The 20,040-nt window shown below is 43.9% G+C and overlaps 1 protein-coding gene across 2 annotated transcripts; it reads right to left on the bottom strand.

Moving 5' to 3' along the window:
- Nucleotides 1–1,307: 1,307 nt before the first annotated feature.
- On the bottom strand, nt 1,308–19,328 carry LOC115571269 (ubiquitin carboxyl-terminal hydrolase 31-like). 2 transcript variants are annotated; one of them, XM_030400561.1, is made up of 16 exons: nt 17,732–19,328; nt 13,057–13,194; nt 12,825–12,913; nt 11,893–11,985; nt 11,527–11,662; nt 11,156–11,306; nt 10,780–10,960; nt 10,559–10,670; nt 9,250–9,344; nt 7,977–8,054; nt 7,694–7,823; nt 7,270–7,389; nt 6,955–7,180; nt 6,707–6,865; nt 5,629–5,781; nt 1,308–5,507 (listed from the first exon to the last, which is right to left on the bottom strand). In XM_030400561.1, the coding sequence occupies exons 1-16, from the start codon at nt 18,305–18,307 to the stop codon at nt 3,982–3,984; spliced, it is 3,963 nt and encodes a 1,320-aa protein (XP_030256421.1). In that variant the 5' UTR covers nt 18,308–19,328; the 3' UTR covers nt 1,308–3,981. The 2 variants fall into 2 exon arrangements, with proteins under 2 accessions (XP_030256421.1, XP_030256420.1); XM_030400560.1 differs by having other exon boundaries at nt 1,308–5,510; nt 17,732–19,327.
- Nucleotides 19,329–20,040: the final 712 nt, after the last annotated feature.

Below are 20,040 nucleotides of genomic sequence, written 5' to 3'. Positions count from 1 at the left end.
TGTACATAAGGGCATTACAGTGTGTTGTATATTTTGATATTAAACAATGTCATAAGATATCACCATAAACACGGGCCTATAGAAAACATGCTGCAGGGTTAAATGAACATTTGTGGCAAAACAATAAGGTCCACAAAATTGCAGTGTGATTCAATTGGGTTTCATTGGACAAGTTTAATATTATATTGGGGTTAATGACTTTGGGGCCACCCTCCGTCTGTCACCTTCACCCCAGCAGTCAACGCTTTAATCCATCCAAACGGCAAGCCAAGAAAAAGTGGGAGCTAATCATGAAGATCCTGCTCATCATCCCCCTTCTATCAAGGGACAGGGTGTCTCAAAATGGAGACTCAGCTGCAGCACCCAGGATTGAATTTGGCCACAGGAGAAAAAAAACGCGATTGGATTGATCAATACGATTAGATTGCCTCTCTACAATGCAACGAGAGCGTTAACGTGACGAAAAAGCAAAACACGTAAACCGATTCTGCACGCTCGGAGCATTGCATTCAGGAGTCAAGCAGGGTAATGTCACGCTTTCGTGTGTCAAATCCAGATAAAAGTTGTTGAATTCTCGTCTGAGGTCTTGCTAATGATGTGCTCTTGGAGCTGATACAATTGGCAAATGCTTATTGATTTCAGCAGTAGAGGAGGCTGGCTCCTTTACAGAACAATCTTGTGGCCGGCTGCAGTCTGTGATTTTTCTAATTGCATTCATACATGCATATTAATTGAACAACCTCGTGTATTTTCTTTAAAACGCAACACCAACTGCTAATTTCCTGGAGGGAAAAGGTAAAGAACTCGGAGGCGTCCTGCTTCTGCATGTGAAGGGGAAGCGCGCTGCAGCCCCATCACACCACAGGCAATTTTTGAAATTTCATCACTTCTCAGACTGCACAAGAGGTGAGAAGTGAGAGGGTGAAAATGTAATTCCCCAAACTGATGACTGTTACACAAAATTACAAGAATAGAAAGACAAAGAGGCAGCATTAACTCTTAATACGCCCAGCCTTGGGCCAAACTAATAAAACCACAATCGAATCAGCTCTAAATAAATGATGGCGCTGTAGTTTAATAACGCATCATCTCCCTCTCTGGCAGCATTGGATTCGACGGTGCCATACATCTCCATAATCCCACAAGTTCAAATTGAAGGACAAATTCACGCCGGGTGTTGCTTTATTTCCAGAACTCATTATTTTCTGTGTCCGCTTGAGATTTTTTTTCAGGCGAACGCTGAGCTCCACCAAGTGGAGAAACTGAGAAATGTTGCAAAAAGGAAAGAAATCATCCACAGCCACATGTGTCGACAAAATGTTACTTCCTGACATGATTTTATTTTGTTTGTTGTTGTTGTATTGCATCGCCAAATCAATGCCAACACATCCCCGCAAGGAAACATGAACACATTACATGTCAAAAATTACATTATATCACAGGGTATAACTGGAAAAATAAAAGTCTGATCATTCTCATGCATTTGTGAAAGTAAAATCACTCCACACAGCATCTTGTTATATTTATACATCCCTCTATTTTATGAACACATTATCACGTTATATACTGCATGTGTTGGGTGTAATAGCACAGTATAACACACTGTAGCCACCAGGCACTGAAGATAATCATTCCTTTTTTTTATTCTGCACCATGTGCCAGAGAGCCGCGTGACGTAGCTCGTGGTCCGGCTGCTCGGGTGGAGCTCCTGCACTGTGACCCTGACATTCAGTAAATCATTAACTCTGACGTATATCAACACAACTGTCATTATTCAATTTGTATTTTAATGATGCCTTCCAGCGCAATCGTTCACAGTGAAATATGTCTTGTGGGTGTTTGTTGTTCTTTTAAGACAGGTTCGATAATACAAGAATTGAATGAATAAAAACAGTATCAAATTTTGCATCATTACTATTACTTTTTTTTGTTGTTGTTGTTGGAATCTGCAGACAAAAGCAGAAGACAGCGTGGTAACAAAGAATGAGTTATCGCCTTAAACCTGTCCGATTGTATGACAGAAGTCTTGTATAAAACACTACCGTCTTCAGTCCGTCTTAATTTCGCAATGCTCACAGAGGCTCTGGTATGAAACTTGTAAACTGCAGCAATGTAATGTCCCAAAGCCATATAAAAAAGTTGTTAAAGGTGCACTATGTGGTTTTGGGGAAGAAACCAGAGGAGAAATATCCGCTTTGACTGAACTTTTATATGTGTAACAGGCTGAATAAACTAACTGACCTTACAGGACAACACAATTTCGTACTGTTTTACTGTGTTTACATTTGGCGGACCCTGCCACCATTCTAACAAGAAACATTTCTGAGTTTGAATTTCTTCTCCAAATCCACATGGTGCCCCCTTTAAAAGGTTGGGAACTGTGAGGAAGAATGAGACAAAATGAATCCAGAGAACGTCAATTTGCAAGTGAGTTGGTTTACTTTGAGGGAGTGAATGAGCAATACTTATCATTCATACAAAAATGTATATTACTTTGAAGAAATGTGCAAACAAAGCTTTAATAAAGGATGCCGTAACATGCTCTCCGATGCTGGCATTTGGAAAAATATACAGTTAGAAATATATACACATCCAAGAGTAGCACGTCTACATACTCAGTGTGGGCATTAGCAAGAATCTGCTTGCATAGTTAAGTGCATGCATAAGCAATTTTTTTTTCTTTTCTTTTTGTTCATGCAACAACTTTCGCATACTTCATGAGCGGTGATCTCAATCCGTGTCGGTGCGTTTCAGTGCTGATCTACTCGGTGATGCAAGCTAAAGATGTGCACAAGCTGTGATGTGGACAGAGGATGGGCGGACTCAAACATACCACGATGCTCCGCGCGCATGTACGTTTGAACACAAGCGCCCCAGCCGTCTGCGAGTATGTCGTCTGTGTGCGAGATGGCTTCTTTTTTTTTCTTTTTTTTTCCTTTTTTTTCTTTTTTTTTACATTAACCCTGTGTTCGTCTGAGAGGAATGTATTGGAGATGTCTGGCAGTCTGAAGAGGCTGATCTTTCGTGGTATCAGCAGCTGGAGGGCAGAGGTGGTGACGGGCGGCGGAGGTTTGTCTGAGGGGTAACTGGTTATCACAGGTAAATAAAAACACAAACATTTAAGAACCATTAAGAACCGGAGGTCTCCAGACATTTAACACCAACTACACATGCTTCATTCCTGCACTTCTCCTCTCTCTCTCTCTCTCTCTCTCTCTGTCGGCCTCTCCATGACAGTCTCTGCACAAAAACACTTCTTTAAAGGCTGTTGCACGATAACTACACCAAGGAGCATAATGTAAACAGCAGTTCAGGTTAAATAGTCTTAAATCGTGTTTTACTTGAAACGACATGTTCAGTGCTTAATAAATATTAAAATTGAATTATAAATTTACCAACACCTGCAGTTATACAATTTAGATTAAATACTTTGATTATCTGAGGCACTGATGTTTGTTGTCGACATATGGCTCTCGATAGTGAAGGAGAGCTGTACATAAAGATATTTTGGAAATCAATTTCACTGCATCAGCATGTCAAAAATTGCCGGTAAACTTCCTTTGGCGACTGAGCAGTCCGTGTTTGTCTCTCAAAAAGTTCCCCTTCCGTTATTACATCCGCTTCCCATCTTGTGCAAAGTCACTTTTATTTCTCACCTCGTACTGAGATGCACGTCTCTCAACTATGCTACAGACAGAACAAGGCAATAATGTCAATACATGTGCAGTCCATGCTTATTTACAATACATAATATTCCTCAAAATCAATGCAATCCATACAAAGTGCTTCGTTAAAATCCATTCCTAAATAACTATTTAACAACGTGGACAGGTAGGTGTCCGGTATGGCAGCTGGTATTCAGTAACCACTGTAGAGCTACAGGTGCTTTAAAGATGTTTGTCAGACACTCGGTCTAGTTTGATGGTCGCAACACCTCAGAGCTGCACGAGAGAGATTGTGGTGAGGCTGACTAAAATAACGTCACTTGGACCTCTGGCTAGTTTGTGTGGAGTTGATGGGGATCTTCCTCGACTGCATTGTCTTTTTCGCAGGCTCTTTCTTCGAAGGGTCTTTTGCATTGGCAGAGGATTGTGTGGTTGTTTCTGCTCCAGAAAGCTTGGACTTCGTGGAGGGCAGCAGTGAATGCTTAGCTGCAGCGGATGCCTTCGAGGACTCCTTGTCTTTGGCTGTGGTCACGTTCGCCTCTGAAGCGACATTCTGGGCTTTCTTGCCCGCTCCATGTGGGGTTACTTCCTTAGCTGCGTCCCCAGCACCATCCTCTGGACTTCCTTTTGCTTCTCCCGCCCCTGCTTTCCCACCATCAGTTGACTTACGGGTCTCTTTGGGCCTCAGAGCAGTTTTGAAGAAAGATAAACCTTTCTCCTCTGTCTTACTGTTCCTCTGAGGTGCCCGTGATGGTGGGGCTGCACTTGAAGAGGAAACACCTACACTCGAGGATCGAAGACTAGCCATGGAGGAGCTACTGCTCGAGCTGCGGCCCGGAGGCTTGTTCTCCGCAGCACGGCCCAGCCTGCCCTCCGCTCTACTTGCAGCACTCGACCTGGAGGGAGGACCTCCAGAGCTAACCTTCCTCTCTGGGACCGCATTGGCCCGCGAGGATTCACGGCTAGTGCTCCTGTCTGCCGCTCTAGTCCTTGCTGAGGCTGAGCTTTTCTCGCCTCCTGACCTGGGTGATGTTTTCCTCTGAGGGTGTGAGCTTTGTAATCCCGGAGAACCGCTCTTCCTCTGCTGGGCAGAGTCAGAAGGTTTCACCTCTGGGGTTTGCGATGATCCTTTCTTGGAGGGGGTTGCAGTTCTGGAGGAACCAGCCTTGCTAGTTTTAGGCAGTCCATCGCTTTTGTCCTTGGGGTTGGATGCCGATGCTGCACTCTTGGCCTGTGTTCGAGACTGTAACTTGTCGATGGCCGGGGATGCGGGAGACAATGAGCTGGAGGACGTTGAGGACGTGGCAGGACGCTTCTTGGGACTCCTTTCACTCTCTAACCCGGTCTTCATTGAGCTCCTTTTAGAACCAGCGCTATCTGCAGACCCATTTCTTTGTTTTGGCTCCTTCGAAGCTGCTCCATGTCGAGGACTGACCTGTTCGGCACCAGTGACTACATTGTTGTTATCCCCAGCCTGGAGGGAGCTCCTCTGCTCTGCCTGTGCCACAGCCTTGGAGTGAACCTGCTCTATCAGCCTCTTACTGCCCGGATTACTGTCCAAAGCTGCGAGGGCTGACTTGCCCCCTGACCGTTTTTCTGGCTTAGGTGACCCAGTGAAACAGGAGGTATCAACCACCTCTCCAATCATCTCCAGTGTCGGGGAGGACGAGTGGGATTCCAGGGAGAAGCGCGAAGGAGAGTTGGAACGGAGCTGGAGCTTAGCAGAGTGGGGCCAGGATGGTTTGGTGCCATTTTCGCTGAGCGCCAACGGGCTGGCAATGGAAGATCTTGAGGAGAATGTTTGCCTTTGCATGCCTCTTACTGCCGGCCGACTCGATAGGCCTGCTTTGTACAAAAGACACACATCAATAAAATATTTTTTTAAAGAAACTATTTGTAGTTGTCACATTTTGAAGCATTGAGAACAAATCAGAAATGGCGCGTGCTTGGATGAGTCTCTCACCATCGTCCTCGCTCCGTTCCCCAGCAAACTCAGCCGACTCAGAGAGGGAGGCCAACGAGGTGCGTCTGGATGAACCGGATGAGGCTTGGCTGGGCGGACGGCTACCCATCAACCGACTGATCCAGTGCTCACACAAAGACGAACTGGTAGATCCTGAAGTCCAAACCAGACATTGGGTTATGCATTCCCCTTATGTCTGACGCATATTATAATCAACAATGTCAGATGTTCATTGCTAACGTGGCAAAAGTTCAAATAAAAACTTTAGGATTGAGACTGCTTTGTTTCTACTTTTGTTTGTCGTCATCAGCTCCTTAATTAGTCTTTTGCTGCAGGCACAACACGCCCACGAAGTACAGGGATGCACCCATCCATCCGCACAGTCTGCCTAGTTGTTTCATATTTTGTGGAAAACATATTGTCTGGTTTTCCCTTTCCCCACCTGTCCTCCAGCTGCTCTGCCTGAATTCCCTTTGACTTACAGGGTTTCCTGAGGTACAGAGAGCTGTACCTGTCGCAAATGTATCCACCAACATCTTCTAACTGTAACGTTAGCTGCTGTCAGCTAGTTGGCACAGTAAGCCCTGGTACTGTAGCTGAGTCCCCCCACCTGGTCCTCAAACCCTCAGGCCTAAAATACCTCTCCCTTCTAGCAATTCCACTGCTCCTCTGCTAGAGCTAACTAACTAGCTACATAGCTAACTGAGCTAACCTGTTAAATGACAAGGAAAGCTTTCTGTCCATCAGTGTTTTCTCCTTAAAATCTGATCCAGTTTCATCAAAACCGGTGAATAAGAGTTATGAAGTTGTGTTTTGTACAGTAATCGGTTTGTAAAGTGAAGCTTTTAGGGAAGACTGGAGCTAAATAGGTTGTTTCAGACAAAAGATAAACAGAGAGGCTGCATAAAAATGCCAATACAAGATATAAGTAGGGATTTTTTTGTGAATCATGCTCAGCTCTGTTGGAGTTCCAGACTCTAAATATAGAGCTGGAAAATGAGCATAACAGGTCCCCTTTAAACATGCACATCTCGAGATTGTACGAGCTACTATCAATAAATGAAAAAAAAAGTATTACCTCCCACAGAACTGTTGGCAGACCAAGATGGAATCGTGGCTCGTCTTTGATAGAACAAGATGTAGCCGGTCTGCTTGCAGACATCATCTTCAGATATAGGCTGAACGTCGCTGTCATCGAAGCAATACCACTGTCCATCGATGGAGTTCTTACAGTGAGCTACAAGTACACAGCACAATAAAGAATGATGAATATCTTGGGGAGCTTTCATGAAAAGAAAAAAAAACTGTATTATGCTGCTCCATTACCTGTGTAATGTCCGCCCTGCATGGTCCCGTGATGGTTGCACACTGCGTACAGGTCGTAAAGGTAGTCCTCCGGGTCACGGCCCATCCCGTAAGGCCGTCTCCATGGCGACCAGTGGGAGGGGAGGCTCCAGCTGCTCTGGCTCCTCTTCACCATGTGGGGCGCCATGTCCATGCCTGTGAGCGGGAACTTCACCATGTTCTGCATTTTCATTCGCCGGTCTCCGTCCTGTTGTTGCAACACATTTAATTTGACATTATCATCTCTCACTGTCTTTTATATTTATTCTACTTTTTAAAACATTTCTACATCAGCACCTGTCTGAAGCGTTTCAGGTGAAGTATGAGGATGTCCGGCAGGGTCCACAGACTGAGCTTGATGCTGCCCTGCTGAAGCTGCTTACAGTGCGGACACCGCCACGCATCATCAGGAGCCAGCTGAGGTCAAAGTGAAAGAAAATCAACTCACATTCTGTAGTTTTTATTTGTTTAACTGTTATATTTGTGTGTTTTTGCATAATAAAAACACAATTTTTTGCTGAATTTTGAAACTCATTTTACACATTATATAGCTAAATATAACAATGAAGAGAAAAACATGTGTTCCAACAACCCTTTCCCACAGTTTCCTCTCACAAACTACAACTGAGAATAAAATAATTAGCAAAACCCATCTTTAATCCACGTATGTACGATGTTGTCAACACTACTGCAGCCCACATGATGCCACGTCTCGGCATACCTGTTCCTCTTTGGTGTACAGTTGAAAGCACTGGGCAAGCGAGCAGGTCTGAGGCTGCAGATGTTGCTCCTTCACTTGACGCACGCTTTCAGCATCTGGGATGTACTCATCCTCAGTCCTTTTGAAGAGACTGTGGGCAGAACACAGCACGAGTCACAGAGGGATCACGTGGAACTTCAAAAGACCTTCACAACAGCTCTGAACGGACACATCACCCGTCAGCCCTGAGCTCCCTTACGTAAGTGTGCGATCGGGGCTCTGGCTCGTGACAGATCTCACTTACTAGTCTTTCGTCTCTTTGTCCCATTCAACAACGATTTTGACGTGAGGCGGCCCTCCAGGACCGCAAGACTTGAATGCCCTGTTGAGAATTGGATTAAGAGAACGCAATGTATTATCTGTCATTCAGCTGATAATACAGATTTCTTACTGCACAAAAGTATAAGAGGTTGGGTTACAGTACGTTTCACCCCAAAAAATGTTACAGTATTAATCACAAACACAAAAAAGTAGCATCAGAGAAAAATAAGATGCCTTTGAGTTTGATGACTTTTTTTTTTTAATTGCACATCGAATTAGTAGTGTGATGTCACAAAGTCACAGAATTTAAGGCGGGACTACTGACAAGGCATTTTCAAGAGAACTGATTTCTGCGGGAGAAAGGAGCTTCTGTTGGTGCAGACTTTGTCTTTTTAGCTTTAAAGATCTTTTTACATGCATAAGAACACATATAAACAGAAGGAAATTAAAACAAACAAAAAAGCATAATAGATCTCCTTTTAAACAACAGAATGGCACATAGACCAATGGCTAAGTGTCAGGTATAAGAAACTATTTAATTTGACAGAAAAAAGAAGCGTATTAACTATGTATGATTGTTAACAATTGCAAAAAAATCACAAAACAGACAGAGAATGGTATAAAAAGGTCCTAATAATATAGGAAAACTCATCTTTAATCCGAAAATCACAGGAAAATCTGCTCAATCATCATCTAAATCCCTCATTATACACCGTCTTCCTGCAATCACGGCCTTCACTGCTCTGGTTTACTGTATAGTTTATCAGCTGTTCTGTGCAGGTATTGCTGCACATAAAATGTAATATCAATAAAATACGTAACTTAGAGTTCATCATGATAGAAAACAGATATGCCGACGGTTCATTAAACTTACTCAGATACATTAAATGAACATTTAAATATACGTTATGGCAAACCAAACAGCATTACACTGAGCCCCACTGTAACTTAAAATAAGTTTGAGGGTTGATTTTCTGTTACTGAAGCAAATGTCATTTTTTTCTCATTCTGCTCATTTCTAAATCAATCAATGCAACAACCACAGAGGTCGACACCTTCTTAGAAGAAAAATCCATGCAACCAGACGAGCTATTACACATCTCAGGAGATATTTTCACATCAATACCACTGAAGAGTCAGCCTACATACTGTAGCTCTTCAATCAACTTGAAGTGGATTGAACACGCTGCAGGGTTTTATGTAACCACTGCTCGAGTGGGCTAACACTCCCCCCTGGTGGTGATGAGTGACATTACCTCTCCACAGAGGGATGGCAGAGCGGCTGCTCCTCCTGAGGCAAGAGATATGTGATTCCAACCACTCCTACCACACGCAAAGTGAAGGGCCCTACCTACAGACCATCAGGGATGAGACATTAAAACACAATACATGTAAGCCACTGGCGGAAGAAGTATTTGTATACTTTTTACTTATTAATATTCAAATACTTTACTTTTGGTATTTTAATCTACATGAATGCATTATATTGTCTGATATCATTATATTTGAGGCATCCCTGTCCTGTGAGAACCACGTATCTCTTAAAAAGGCAGAAAAACTGTTTTCAGCCTCGAAGATGCAGTTAATCCAAGAGAGTTTTAAAATAGTTTATTTAGGTTACAGGACAGTTTATCCAGAAATGAAAATTTGGTAATGAACAACTCGCCCCAATGTAGAGAGAAATTGTGGCGTAGTTTCGTAGCCCGCCTGACATTTCTTGAGCTACACAGCAAGACAGCGTTGCAGCATTCTGCTACACAGCTTAAGTAGACGGGGACTTGTTTTTTAAACTTCTTAAAAAATGAAAAAAATAAAACACTAAATGGCCTCATACAGCTTGTCTGGTGTAATCCAAGACAGTGGAACTATCCCAAACTGATTTGAAAAGATGCTAGTTACACCCTTGTACGGGCACCCACCTCAAACAGGGTGCAGGCTAAAACTTTTAGCTAAGCAGCTACAGGGAAGGCGTCTGCTTTTCAAAGGGGGTAGAAAATGTCTTTTAAAATCAATTTGGGATCTCTGGGCTTCCACAGAAACAGATTACGCCCAATGAGCTGTATGGAGCCATTCTGTATTATTTTTCCATTGTTTAATTAGTTTTAAACATGTCCCCATCTACTTAATTTATTTAGGAGAATGCTGCAACTCTGTTTCACCGTGAAGCTCCAGAAATGTTTTGTCCTGACTTTCCGCTGTCATGTGGGCGAGTAGTTAATTATAGAGTTTGCTTGAATGGGTAAGGCTAACCTTTAAGAAGGAGAAGTACTTTCTCAACCCGTAACGGAACATTCATAATCAACACATATGATCATACGATACAAGGTTTTCACTGGACAGGAAGGGTATGAAGAATTGCAATCTGTCACTAAAGTTGTCAGACAAACGTAGTGGAATCAAAAGTACAATATTTACCTCTGAGATGTAGTGGAGTGGAAGTGTAAGATGACATAACATGGAAATACTCAAGTAAAGTACAAGTACATGTAAAGTAACTCTGTATTTGTACAAAGTTACATTCCGTCACTTACAGACACATTATTCAAATGTGTGGATGTAACGTACCTGCACAAAGACTCCAGGGCGCAAAAGGTGCCTCATCTTCTCCAAGATCTCCTTCTGAAGCACATCCCACGTCACCGTACGCTCCAAATACAGAATAAATGGATTACCAAATCTGTGGGAGGAGGGGGGGGATAACAAAGACAAAACAGTTTCACCTGCATCAGTTTTATTAAGAATTCTTTGAGGTAAGGTTTTAAGCTGATGCGAGTGTTTTTGGATACCTGCGTCCCTGCTGTCCAGCGCAGGCTCTGTTACACACCAACAGGACGATCTTCTCAGCCTGCCCACTGTTCTTATTGGGGCTCTGAGGCGGGCTGGTGGGCTCCTGGATCTGTGTGGATATCCTGTTATTGTCGGTGCCATACTTCAGGTTGTTCTGGTTGAGATTTGCGTGAGGGCTCCCTGTAGTAAACACACAAACACTCATCAATTGCTTCAAAAGTCAACCCGGCATGCCGGTCAGTGCGTGTGGCAGCTCCCTAAATGAAGCACTCCTCCACTATTAGTCCTTCTCTAATCTAATCTCAACTCCTACTGGCACAGCGAGACAAAGTGCTGAAACTTAATTTCTTAAGGGGCACAAACAGGATGTCGTACCGCCTCGCTTGGAGCGGATCTGCTCCGGTCTGAACAGCTCGGGCGTCTCGAAGGCAAAGATGGAGTCGCTCTCCTGAATGATCTCGAGGTCGTCGTCGTCGTCGCAGAAGGAGCGGTGAAAGCCGTCGAAGTACATTTCAGTGAGGACGATCTGAGCGGAGAGGGGAGATGCAAAATCTACTAGGTTGTAACAAAAAGGAGGTGCTTCCACATACTAAAATGAGGCTTTAGATTCTGAAAAACAGATATTTTCAAAACACCAGGGCTGATTATTTTCAGCGTCGATTAATCTGTCGATCGCTCTCTCTGATCCTCTTACTTTCGATACAGTGATGGCTTTAAAAGAAGTTCAGTTACTAATAAGACAGCACCTGTTGGGCAGGGATTTTGGTCTCCGAGGCCACAGCTTGTCTCAGCCTGGACACGGTGCCGGAGAGAGGCACAGCCACCCCGACTCTCATACAGTGGGAGCACTTTCCTTGGTACACCACTGTCACATACAGCGGGCTGCAACACAGAAATGACTTGAATTAATTGGCTGTTTCGTAACCGCGGCTGGACTGATGTTTCCAAGATAGACAGCATCTTCTAATTTTAGCCTCCTCCTGTCGGATGTTTCTTGGTGTTGGTCTTGACACATCTTTTTAACGCCGGGTTCAGATTGGATCTCGTCTCTTTTTTTTTTTTTGTCTGATAGATATTGTCTTACTCATGAGCTGGATGCAGAGTCACCTTACCGTGTGTGAGGTACCGGGATTGGCAGTGAGATGCAGAGGAAAGGATCAAAGGTGTTGCTCTGTTTCTGGCAGTGAGGGCAGGTCAGCGAGGACCTGCACGGAGACACGGCGAGAATAATGAAACACAGCTTGAAAGCGAAACCCTTTCAAAGCACTAGTTCAAGGTTCGACTTGATTTCTCTCCGGAACTTAGGCGAGAAGATTGATACCGCTCTCGTGTGTGTGCACAACAGTAAACATGAGCAGCTGTTCGGCTTAGCTTAGCATAAAGCTAATGACAGCTGGCCTGGCTCTGTCCCCAAGGTACTAGCAACTTTAAAGCTTGCTAATTAACATTTTATATCTAGAATGTAAAAATGACTTATTGCAGAGCCAGGCTAGATGATTTCACCTGTTTCCAGTCTTTGTGCTAAGCTAACTGACTGCTGGCTGTAGCTTCATACAGTATTTATCATACAGACATTACAGTGTTATCAATAGATATTGAAAAGGATTTACCAAAGTCCCCTTCTACTTCAGTTGTTAAGGAGAATGCTGCAATGCTGTTTTGCTGCGAAGCTCCAGAAATGTTTTGTGGACTACAAACTTTCCACAGACATGGGGGTGAGTAGATAATGACTGAATTTTCAATTTTGGGGCCAACTTTTCCTTGAAACATCATTGGCGTGTATAAAGATCTAATATTATGTTGTATTCTCTGTTGTTTGAATGTATGTTTAAACATATCTGCCTTTTATATTTATGGACAATACATCACATTTTGTTCTGTATCTTGGTTCTACTTTAAAGGTTTAGCCCTTGACATAGAGAGATGCATTTAATTATCAATGCCCCTCATTATTTTACTTATTTGTTAAAATGAATGTGAGCTGGCTGCGAATCAGAACACATTTAAAATCAACAGAATGTATCGCAGCAGTTGAACATGTCACCTGTATTGTGCCTGAAACAGCTCCTGTACAAAAGATCCAGGTGCTGGTAGTGGAGATCCTTCAGGGGGATTTTCTTCTTCTACTGGAGGCTGGAAAACAATCACTCAGTGAACATGTATGACATAATGCTGTCGCCATCAGTAATGCAGAAAAAGGGGGCAACATTCAGTCAAATGATGAAGATATTGAAGACACTTGTAACGTCAGACTGTGCTCTGAGTTGGTGTTTTACCTTCCTGGGCGGTCTGATGTCCGGGTGGACGATATGGTTGAGGTCTTCATGAACTCTGTCCAGCAGCCAGAGGAGGAACTCCTGGGCATCGTGCTGGGAGTTACCCTTGAACTGAAGGGCGCTCCTCGACACCACATTCTACAGCGGGACAAACACACAGCGCTTAAAGTGGACTGTCCTGAAACACAAATGTCTCTGTAATGCACTGAGTGCCGCTTTTTTTTTTTTTTATGACACCGTTAGCCTCTTCATAAAATATTCAGCATGTTTGACCAGGATGACGATCAGCACAATCCTAAAAGGTCAGCAGATCTGCGGGGGGGTTGATGGTGAGACGCAGGCATGGAGAAGCTTTTTAAAACCAGGACACAGGCTGGAAATCGACAGCTTAACCTCGAGGACAATTAGCTATTGGTGATGACAACAGTTTGTACTCGACAGAGCCAACCCAGGCTGGCAGCTATAAAGTGACCTCTGCTAGCTATCAAATGTCACCAAAGGTCAAGGATACGAGGGGACTGTGTACTCCGTGCCTTCCCCGGCCCCGTCCCATGGGACACTCTCCCTCATTTTGAAGGCACTACAGAGGCAGCGTCAGCGTTTTGTGCAAACCAAGAGCTGGCCTTCCTTCTGCAGCCACAGAGGCTGTCTCTCAGTAAAGCTCTATTGATGAATTTAATCTCAAGCAGCAGACTCTTTTGATGACGGGACCCATTTCAAGATGGAAACAATCTAGAGATGCAGACAGCGGGTGAAATGCAGACTGAATAATCCGGACGCATTGTTTGAAATGTCTCTATAAATAGCACACCCTGACAAAAAATACTGTGTCCTATGAATGCTCATGCTGCGTGTTCCTTTTCAAGGTTCAAGCCAAAAATGGGTTAGATGCTTTGTGTAAATGAAATCAGTGTCAGTGCAACAACACAACATTCAGCAGCATTGGGCTCAGTTGTACTTTATGTAGTAGTGAAGAACGTTCATGTTTAAAGATAAAGTGCCAAAATACACCCTGAGTCAGTCAAAACAAAAGCTTCTTTGTCATTACTACACATTTAATACTGTGAATAGGTCAGATATATTTCACAGTGTTAATCTGCAATAAATTCTAACTGACTGTGCACACTTCACAATTTGTCACTTTGTTTTTTTTTTCAGTCTTACTAGTAAAGACCATTTAAGAAGACACTTCAGTCATCTCATGTAACAAGATGGACAGCAGTCAATACCAATCTTCAGTGTTTCCTTTCTCAGTTCCGTCTAGTCCCACCAACTGTGTTAGTCAACTAGATGAGATTCTATGAAGAAAATACTTTTTTTCATCGGAGACAGAGAGGTTTACTTGTTGCTTAAGTAACCGCTAACTGTAGCTGACGTTAGCTAGTTAGCTCATTGGTTGTATTTATAACAGTGAGGACGCACTTAAAAACCGTGGGGATGTCAAATTGCACAGAATACGTATTCCTACATAATGTTGCTTTAAAGTGATAGCTGCCTTCATTTAGGTGCCTTAAATACTCCTGCTGTAGCTACCGTTTAGCAGGGCAATGCTCTGCTTCCCTGTCGGCGCTTCTCCACCCAGACAGAGAGCTGACGGTATACAACCCCAAATCAAAAGACCAGAACTATCTCTTTTAAAGGTTAAAAAGAAAAAAAAAGTATTTTGGCCCAACAACCAGGGTAGAGGTTCTTAAATTCATAGATATGGTGTGAAGTAAAAAGTCAAATGAAAAAGAATGGTGTTTGCCTAGTGTGGATTGAGATAACAGACGATTATAATGAAGGCGTTGCTCACTTTTCCACTCTAAATAAGGAATTATATTCTTAAACAGCAGCAGCTTGGGAAGAAACTACAGTATGTACATAAATGAAAGCAGCAGCGGGGGACATCAATTCATCACAACTCTGGATGAAATAAAACATTTAGATCGTTGCATGTCACAGACAATATTTATCGGAAAGCTTCCTTCAATAAAAGAGGTGAGCCTGTCTGTTGTCTGTGAGCGTCTTTGTATTCACTCAAACAACCAATCAGCTAGTTATCCAGCATCTAATTAGCCAGTAAGACAGGCGGAATGATTTGCTCATGACTCTGCAGCTTGAAGTTCATCATTTTAATATCCGACCTACATAACGTACATTTGCCTCGTGTTGGTTTCCGGGCCTCCACCTTTTCCTTGGATCGTCAATCACCTTATCAAATTAAGTATCACTTCTCCCAAACGGTGAATGTCTCCTCTTGTAATCACTCGCATAGGTCATGCTCTTGGGCAGGTTGGACGGTGTGTACAGCAACATAAGCTTCAAACTAATTTGCTTTCAAGAGTAAAATGGACTCGGGATGATTCCCCCGGTGTTATTATTACGGATGCCTTCCTAATGATCTTTAAGTGCTTTCTGTTTCGGCTCAGATTGTGGTCTGAGGCGAGAGGCACAGAGTCATCCGTCACATTGCTGAGCTGTAATGTACTCTAACCATGAAATACGGCATGTTTTGCTCAAGTCCAATTGGCTTCAGTTAAGGTTGGAGAGCAAAATCTTATTTTTGCCCTTTAAAAAAAACACTTTGGGTACTTTTAAAACATCTAAACGTCACATTTGTTTGCGATTTAAGGGGGAAAACTCAGTGACATTTCGACTGTATGCCCTCCAAAAGATACAAGAGATGATGCTACTGAGACATTTACATCAGCATTCAAAAAACTGACAAAACAAGAATTGCCATAAGCTTTCAGATTTATCAACAGGCTTCTTAGTTTATCACAAATGAGGAACTGAATTTGCCTGATAGTCTGAGTTTGTACTTCATTTTCCCCACTGAGTTAAACATATCCAAGGCCTCTCACTCTGAACAGAATAATCTATATCCAATCAGACAGTTTGTACTCTGGCTGGCAACCAAGGTGGAAAAAAAAAAAATGGACAGAAATAGTAACACTGTCAAGAAGAAGTAGTGCGTTGAACGGCCCCGTTCAATCCAATCCCTCTCTATTGTGTATTTTGGAGCTTTGAAAGGAGAAAATAGATTATCAGAGAGAAGAAAAAAAAAGAGACACAGAAAGTGCAGTTTCCCTGCTGTGAGAGAACAAACCTTTGTCGAGTGTGACAGGCAAAGTTTTCAGCGCTAGGATGCAGGTTTGCGAGGGGAGAAGATGAAAAGAAGACGGACAATAGAGGAATTAAAAAAACAAAACTTTTCAGAGTTGTGTAACAGCTGAGATCTAGGACTTGGTCTTTTAAAATGGCAATTTTAGTCGAGAAGCACTGATTTCACCTGTTTCATACGCCTTTAAGAAGGCTGATTGTGAGCACAAATACATGGTGTGGGATCTGATTCAGAATTTACCCTTTTAAAATAGTTAAAATCATCCTTTTTGTCGTCCAGTGGCCTTTTGACAAGAAAACCAGTCACTCAAGACCACTGTAATCACTGAATCTGACCCTGTCTGGTATTTGAAGGAATTTCCTAATAATAGACAGACTCAAATTAGTATTTTAGACTCACCAGTGGGACCCAAATATCTGTAAATGGCTGTATGGATCTAGGGCTGTGACTACGGGTTATTCTAATTGGCTATTAATCTGTCGATCACTCTCCTGATTAACCAACTAGTTGTTCAGGCTTTAAAATGGTCGATCAGTGTTTTTCCCAAACCCCAAGATGACATCTTCAAATGTTTGTTTTGTCCACAACCCAAAGATATTCAGTTTACGGTCACAGAGGAGTATCAGAAAAAACTAAAACATATTCACATTTAAGCCCTTGGAATCTGAGAATATTGCTGATTAAATTTAATGGGTGACAACTAATCAGTTAAACAGTTCCCGATGGTGCTAATGACCCCATTTTATACGTATTATCTCAAATGGTCAGACACATGAGGCACAAAATGGGGCTGAGGTGTTGCTGGTTACCCAAAACAGCCACTTGTGACAAAATTATAGTGACTTTATTCCTCTAAGATTTGGACTTAAAGGGTCACTTCGTAGTTTTGGAGAAAAAATTCAAACTCTGAATTTTAATATTGACGATATCAATTAGGTAATAATAGAAACAATTTATTGTTTCCACAACTGAATAAACAGGCTGTTCTCAGAGGAAAATAAGGTTCCCCAGAACACTGTTTGAAGCGAGAAAGGTGGCAGGGTCCGCCACGTATAAACAGTGTGTTGTCCTTTAAGGTCAGTTGGTGTATTCAGTTTGTTTAGGCATAAAACAAAAAAGGATCAGGATCTTTTCCTTTCTTTTTCTTTTTTCCTTTTGTAGGACAACACAGTCTCACACTGTTCCACTTTGCTTATCTGTGGCGGACTCTGCCACCTTTCTGGCTTCAAAGAGAATTTTTTTAAAATAAGGTCCCAGATCACTGAGTTTGAGTTTCTTCCCCAAAACTTCACAGTCCACCTTGAAGATACAAGCCTGGACAACCTGGAAATAAATCGAATAAAAATGGGGGGAAAAAATCAGCATGACATGTGAGTTTGTTGAGTTCCTGTGTGTGTATTAAAGTAGATCAGGGCTGGAGGTGCTGCGTGTGGAAAACTTTATTCTAGTCAGGAAAACTGATCTAATGTGGGTCAGTGAGGAGCCGGTCCCTCAGTGGAGCCTGCATGCTGTCTGTGTGTTTGGGAGTTGTTGTATTAAATACACCTGTGGGCCGACTGAGCAGCTCACCTTGAAGTCCCTGCTGTGCTGAGGCGTGTACTCGAAGGTCCAGAGAGCCCGGACCAGCCCGGACAGCTGCTCGGTCACCTCCCCCGCCTCCTGCTCCTGCTGCTGCTGTTGTTGCTGCTGCTGGCTCGCCTTCTTCTGGACCAGCACCCCGTTGGACTTGGCCTTGTCGTTGCCTCCGCTGCTGCTGGTCGGCGTCGTCGTCTCGGCGCCCCTGAACTGCTCCAGAGCCAGGTACTCCGCGAACAGCTCCGTGTTGCTCAGGCACTGCAGGATAGCGTTCATGAAGCAGGTGTTGCCGTGGTTCTTGAGCCCGGCGACCCCCGGCACCTTGTCCCCGAACGGGAACCCCCCGCAGTCGCTGTCGTCGGACGGCAGGGACCCCCCGGTGGTGGTCGGGATGGAGGCGGCGTCGTCCTTCTCGTCCTCGGCGGCCTGCTCGTCGGTGCTGAAATGCGAGAGAGTCGACAGAGTCCGGAGAACTCTGTTCATGAAGCTCCCCACGGAGCGGACCGAGCTCCTCCGGAAGAGCTTCTTGCTGAAGGATTTCTTCTCCTTGTTGCTGACAACTTTCGACATGGTGGCGGCGTGATGGTTTCCCCTCCCCTCCCTCCCCTCCACACACACACACACACACACACACACACGCACACCGCTTTAAATCCAGAAAGGCCCCCCCTGTTGTTCAGAGAATCTCCTCATCCCCCCCGCAGCTCGTCCACCTCGCGAGGCCCGGGCATATTTGACAGAAACCAAAAGGCCCGGCGGTTCTGGGCATCGTATGGAGACAGTAGCATCAAATCAGCCCACTTGCAACACTGCGTCGGATTGCATAAACAGCCCTCCACGGAGAGCCTCTGTCGTGCACGCTCGGGGTCGTCCCGCACCATCCCGCAGCCATCATCCTTCTCTAGCGGTGGAGTCCGGTGACATAACATCACCTGTGTCGCTGTTCGGAGGGAGGACACAGTGTATGCCGCGCATAAAACATCAAATCCACCTTCCACGGTCGGGCTGAGAGCGATCCTGAGCGGGATCCCTCATCATTTATTAAAACAACCCGCAGCTCCACCCTGACGTTTAAAGGTATGTTCTACACCTCCGGTCAGCGCGTCCAAGGTGATGCGGAGGCCGATTGGTTGGAGATGTTTACCCCGGCTGGGTGTCTTCTTCCCTGAAACACCCTTTAAGCCGCCTCCTCCGCGGGAGCTCCGCCGAAGTGAGGAGGAACACCCCGACCGGAGCGGCTCAGCCCGCCGCTCCCTCGCCTTCCGCCGCCGCGGAGCATCTCTCCTCGAGCCAGATGTGACACAGATTCTTCCGGCGTTCCCTCCCAAAAGTTTATATTTCTCAATTTTTTTCCTCCAAACTCACTCTCCGTGCGCGTTAATTCGTCCTCGTCCGGACGGGATTCACGGAGAGGCCGCTTCTCGTCGCCTCCATCATCATCTGTAGGCTCCGCTGGATACTGCAGGCAGGGCGGTGACGGCTGACGTCAGGGCCGAGCGCTGGTCCATGTTGGAGGAGAGCAGGTAGAGCAGCATGTGATGGTGGAGGATGCTCCGGCCCGTCTCCGGACAGCACCGACACGGACGAGCGCCGGTTGGGCAGCAGAGGCAACCAATTATCACCCGTCATTCACAGGAAATAAAAAATGAGTCATTCTCTTTCATTTACTGGAGTTAAGGGAGAAGGGTTGCCACTGGGTTACAGCCTGCAAGACCATGAAGAGGGTTTATTAGTTTCTGTTAAAATTCCTACAAATCTTGAGTTCATAAACTTTAAATCTGCTGGTAATTCTCGCATGAATCTATTCAGGGTGCAAACAGCAAGAATTCTCATCAGTTATTATGATGATTATTTTCTTGATTATCTCATTAATCATTTGGCATAAAACAAGTCAAAAAATCACAATTACCTGAACAAGGGGTGTCTCAATATTTCGATATTTAGGATAATCGCAATATTTAAAAAGTGGATAATCGATATCATGTTAACACATAATAATAAAAGATGCTAGGCTTTTTCACCTTCCCATATGTATATTGAGGGTGATTTATTTTCCCAAAAAAGAGACAGAAAATAAAGTAAACAAAGTTAAAGATACAGTAGATTGCTAGAAATTTCCAAATTTCTATAAATATCGCGATAATATTGAGATAGTGAATTTGATTGGCCGTGTTAATGTTGTGATGACAGTCTGATTTCGCGACAGCCCTTACCCTGAAGTGACATCTTAGACTGATATTTATTCAATTTAAATGGTGTTACATATTATGGATTTTGTTAAACTGATTCTGATACCCAATTAA

Source organism: Sparus aurata, chromosome 20 (assembly GCF_900880675.1).
Source record: "Sparus aurata chromosome 20, fSpaAur1.1, whole genome shotgun sequence".
In the NCBI taxonomy this organism is placed as follows: Eukaryota; Metazoa; Chordata; class Actinopteri; order Spariformes; family Sparidae; genus Sparus; species Sparus aurata.
Note: the sequence above shows the minus strand (reverse complement) of the source record. Positions and strands in the feature narration are given on the sequence as shown.

Coding starts and splice junctions, on each gene's coding strand:
- LOC115571269 (XM_030400560.1), bottom strand. CDS start 18,307: ATGTCGAAAGTTGTCAGCAACAAGGAGAAGAAATCCTTCAGCAAGAAG. Junction 11,307..11,526: donor CCAAAATCCCTGCCCAACAG/GTGCTGTCTTAT, acceptor CTCTCCGCTCAG/ATCGTCCTCACTGAAATGTA. Junction 8,055..9,249: donor TGCCATCCCTCTGTGGAGAG/GTAATGTCACTC, acceptor AATTCTCAACAG/GGCATTCAAGTCTTGCGGTC.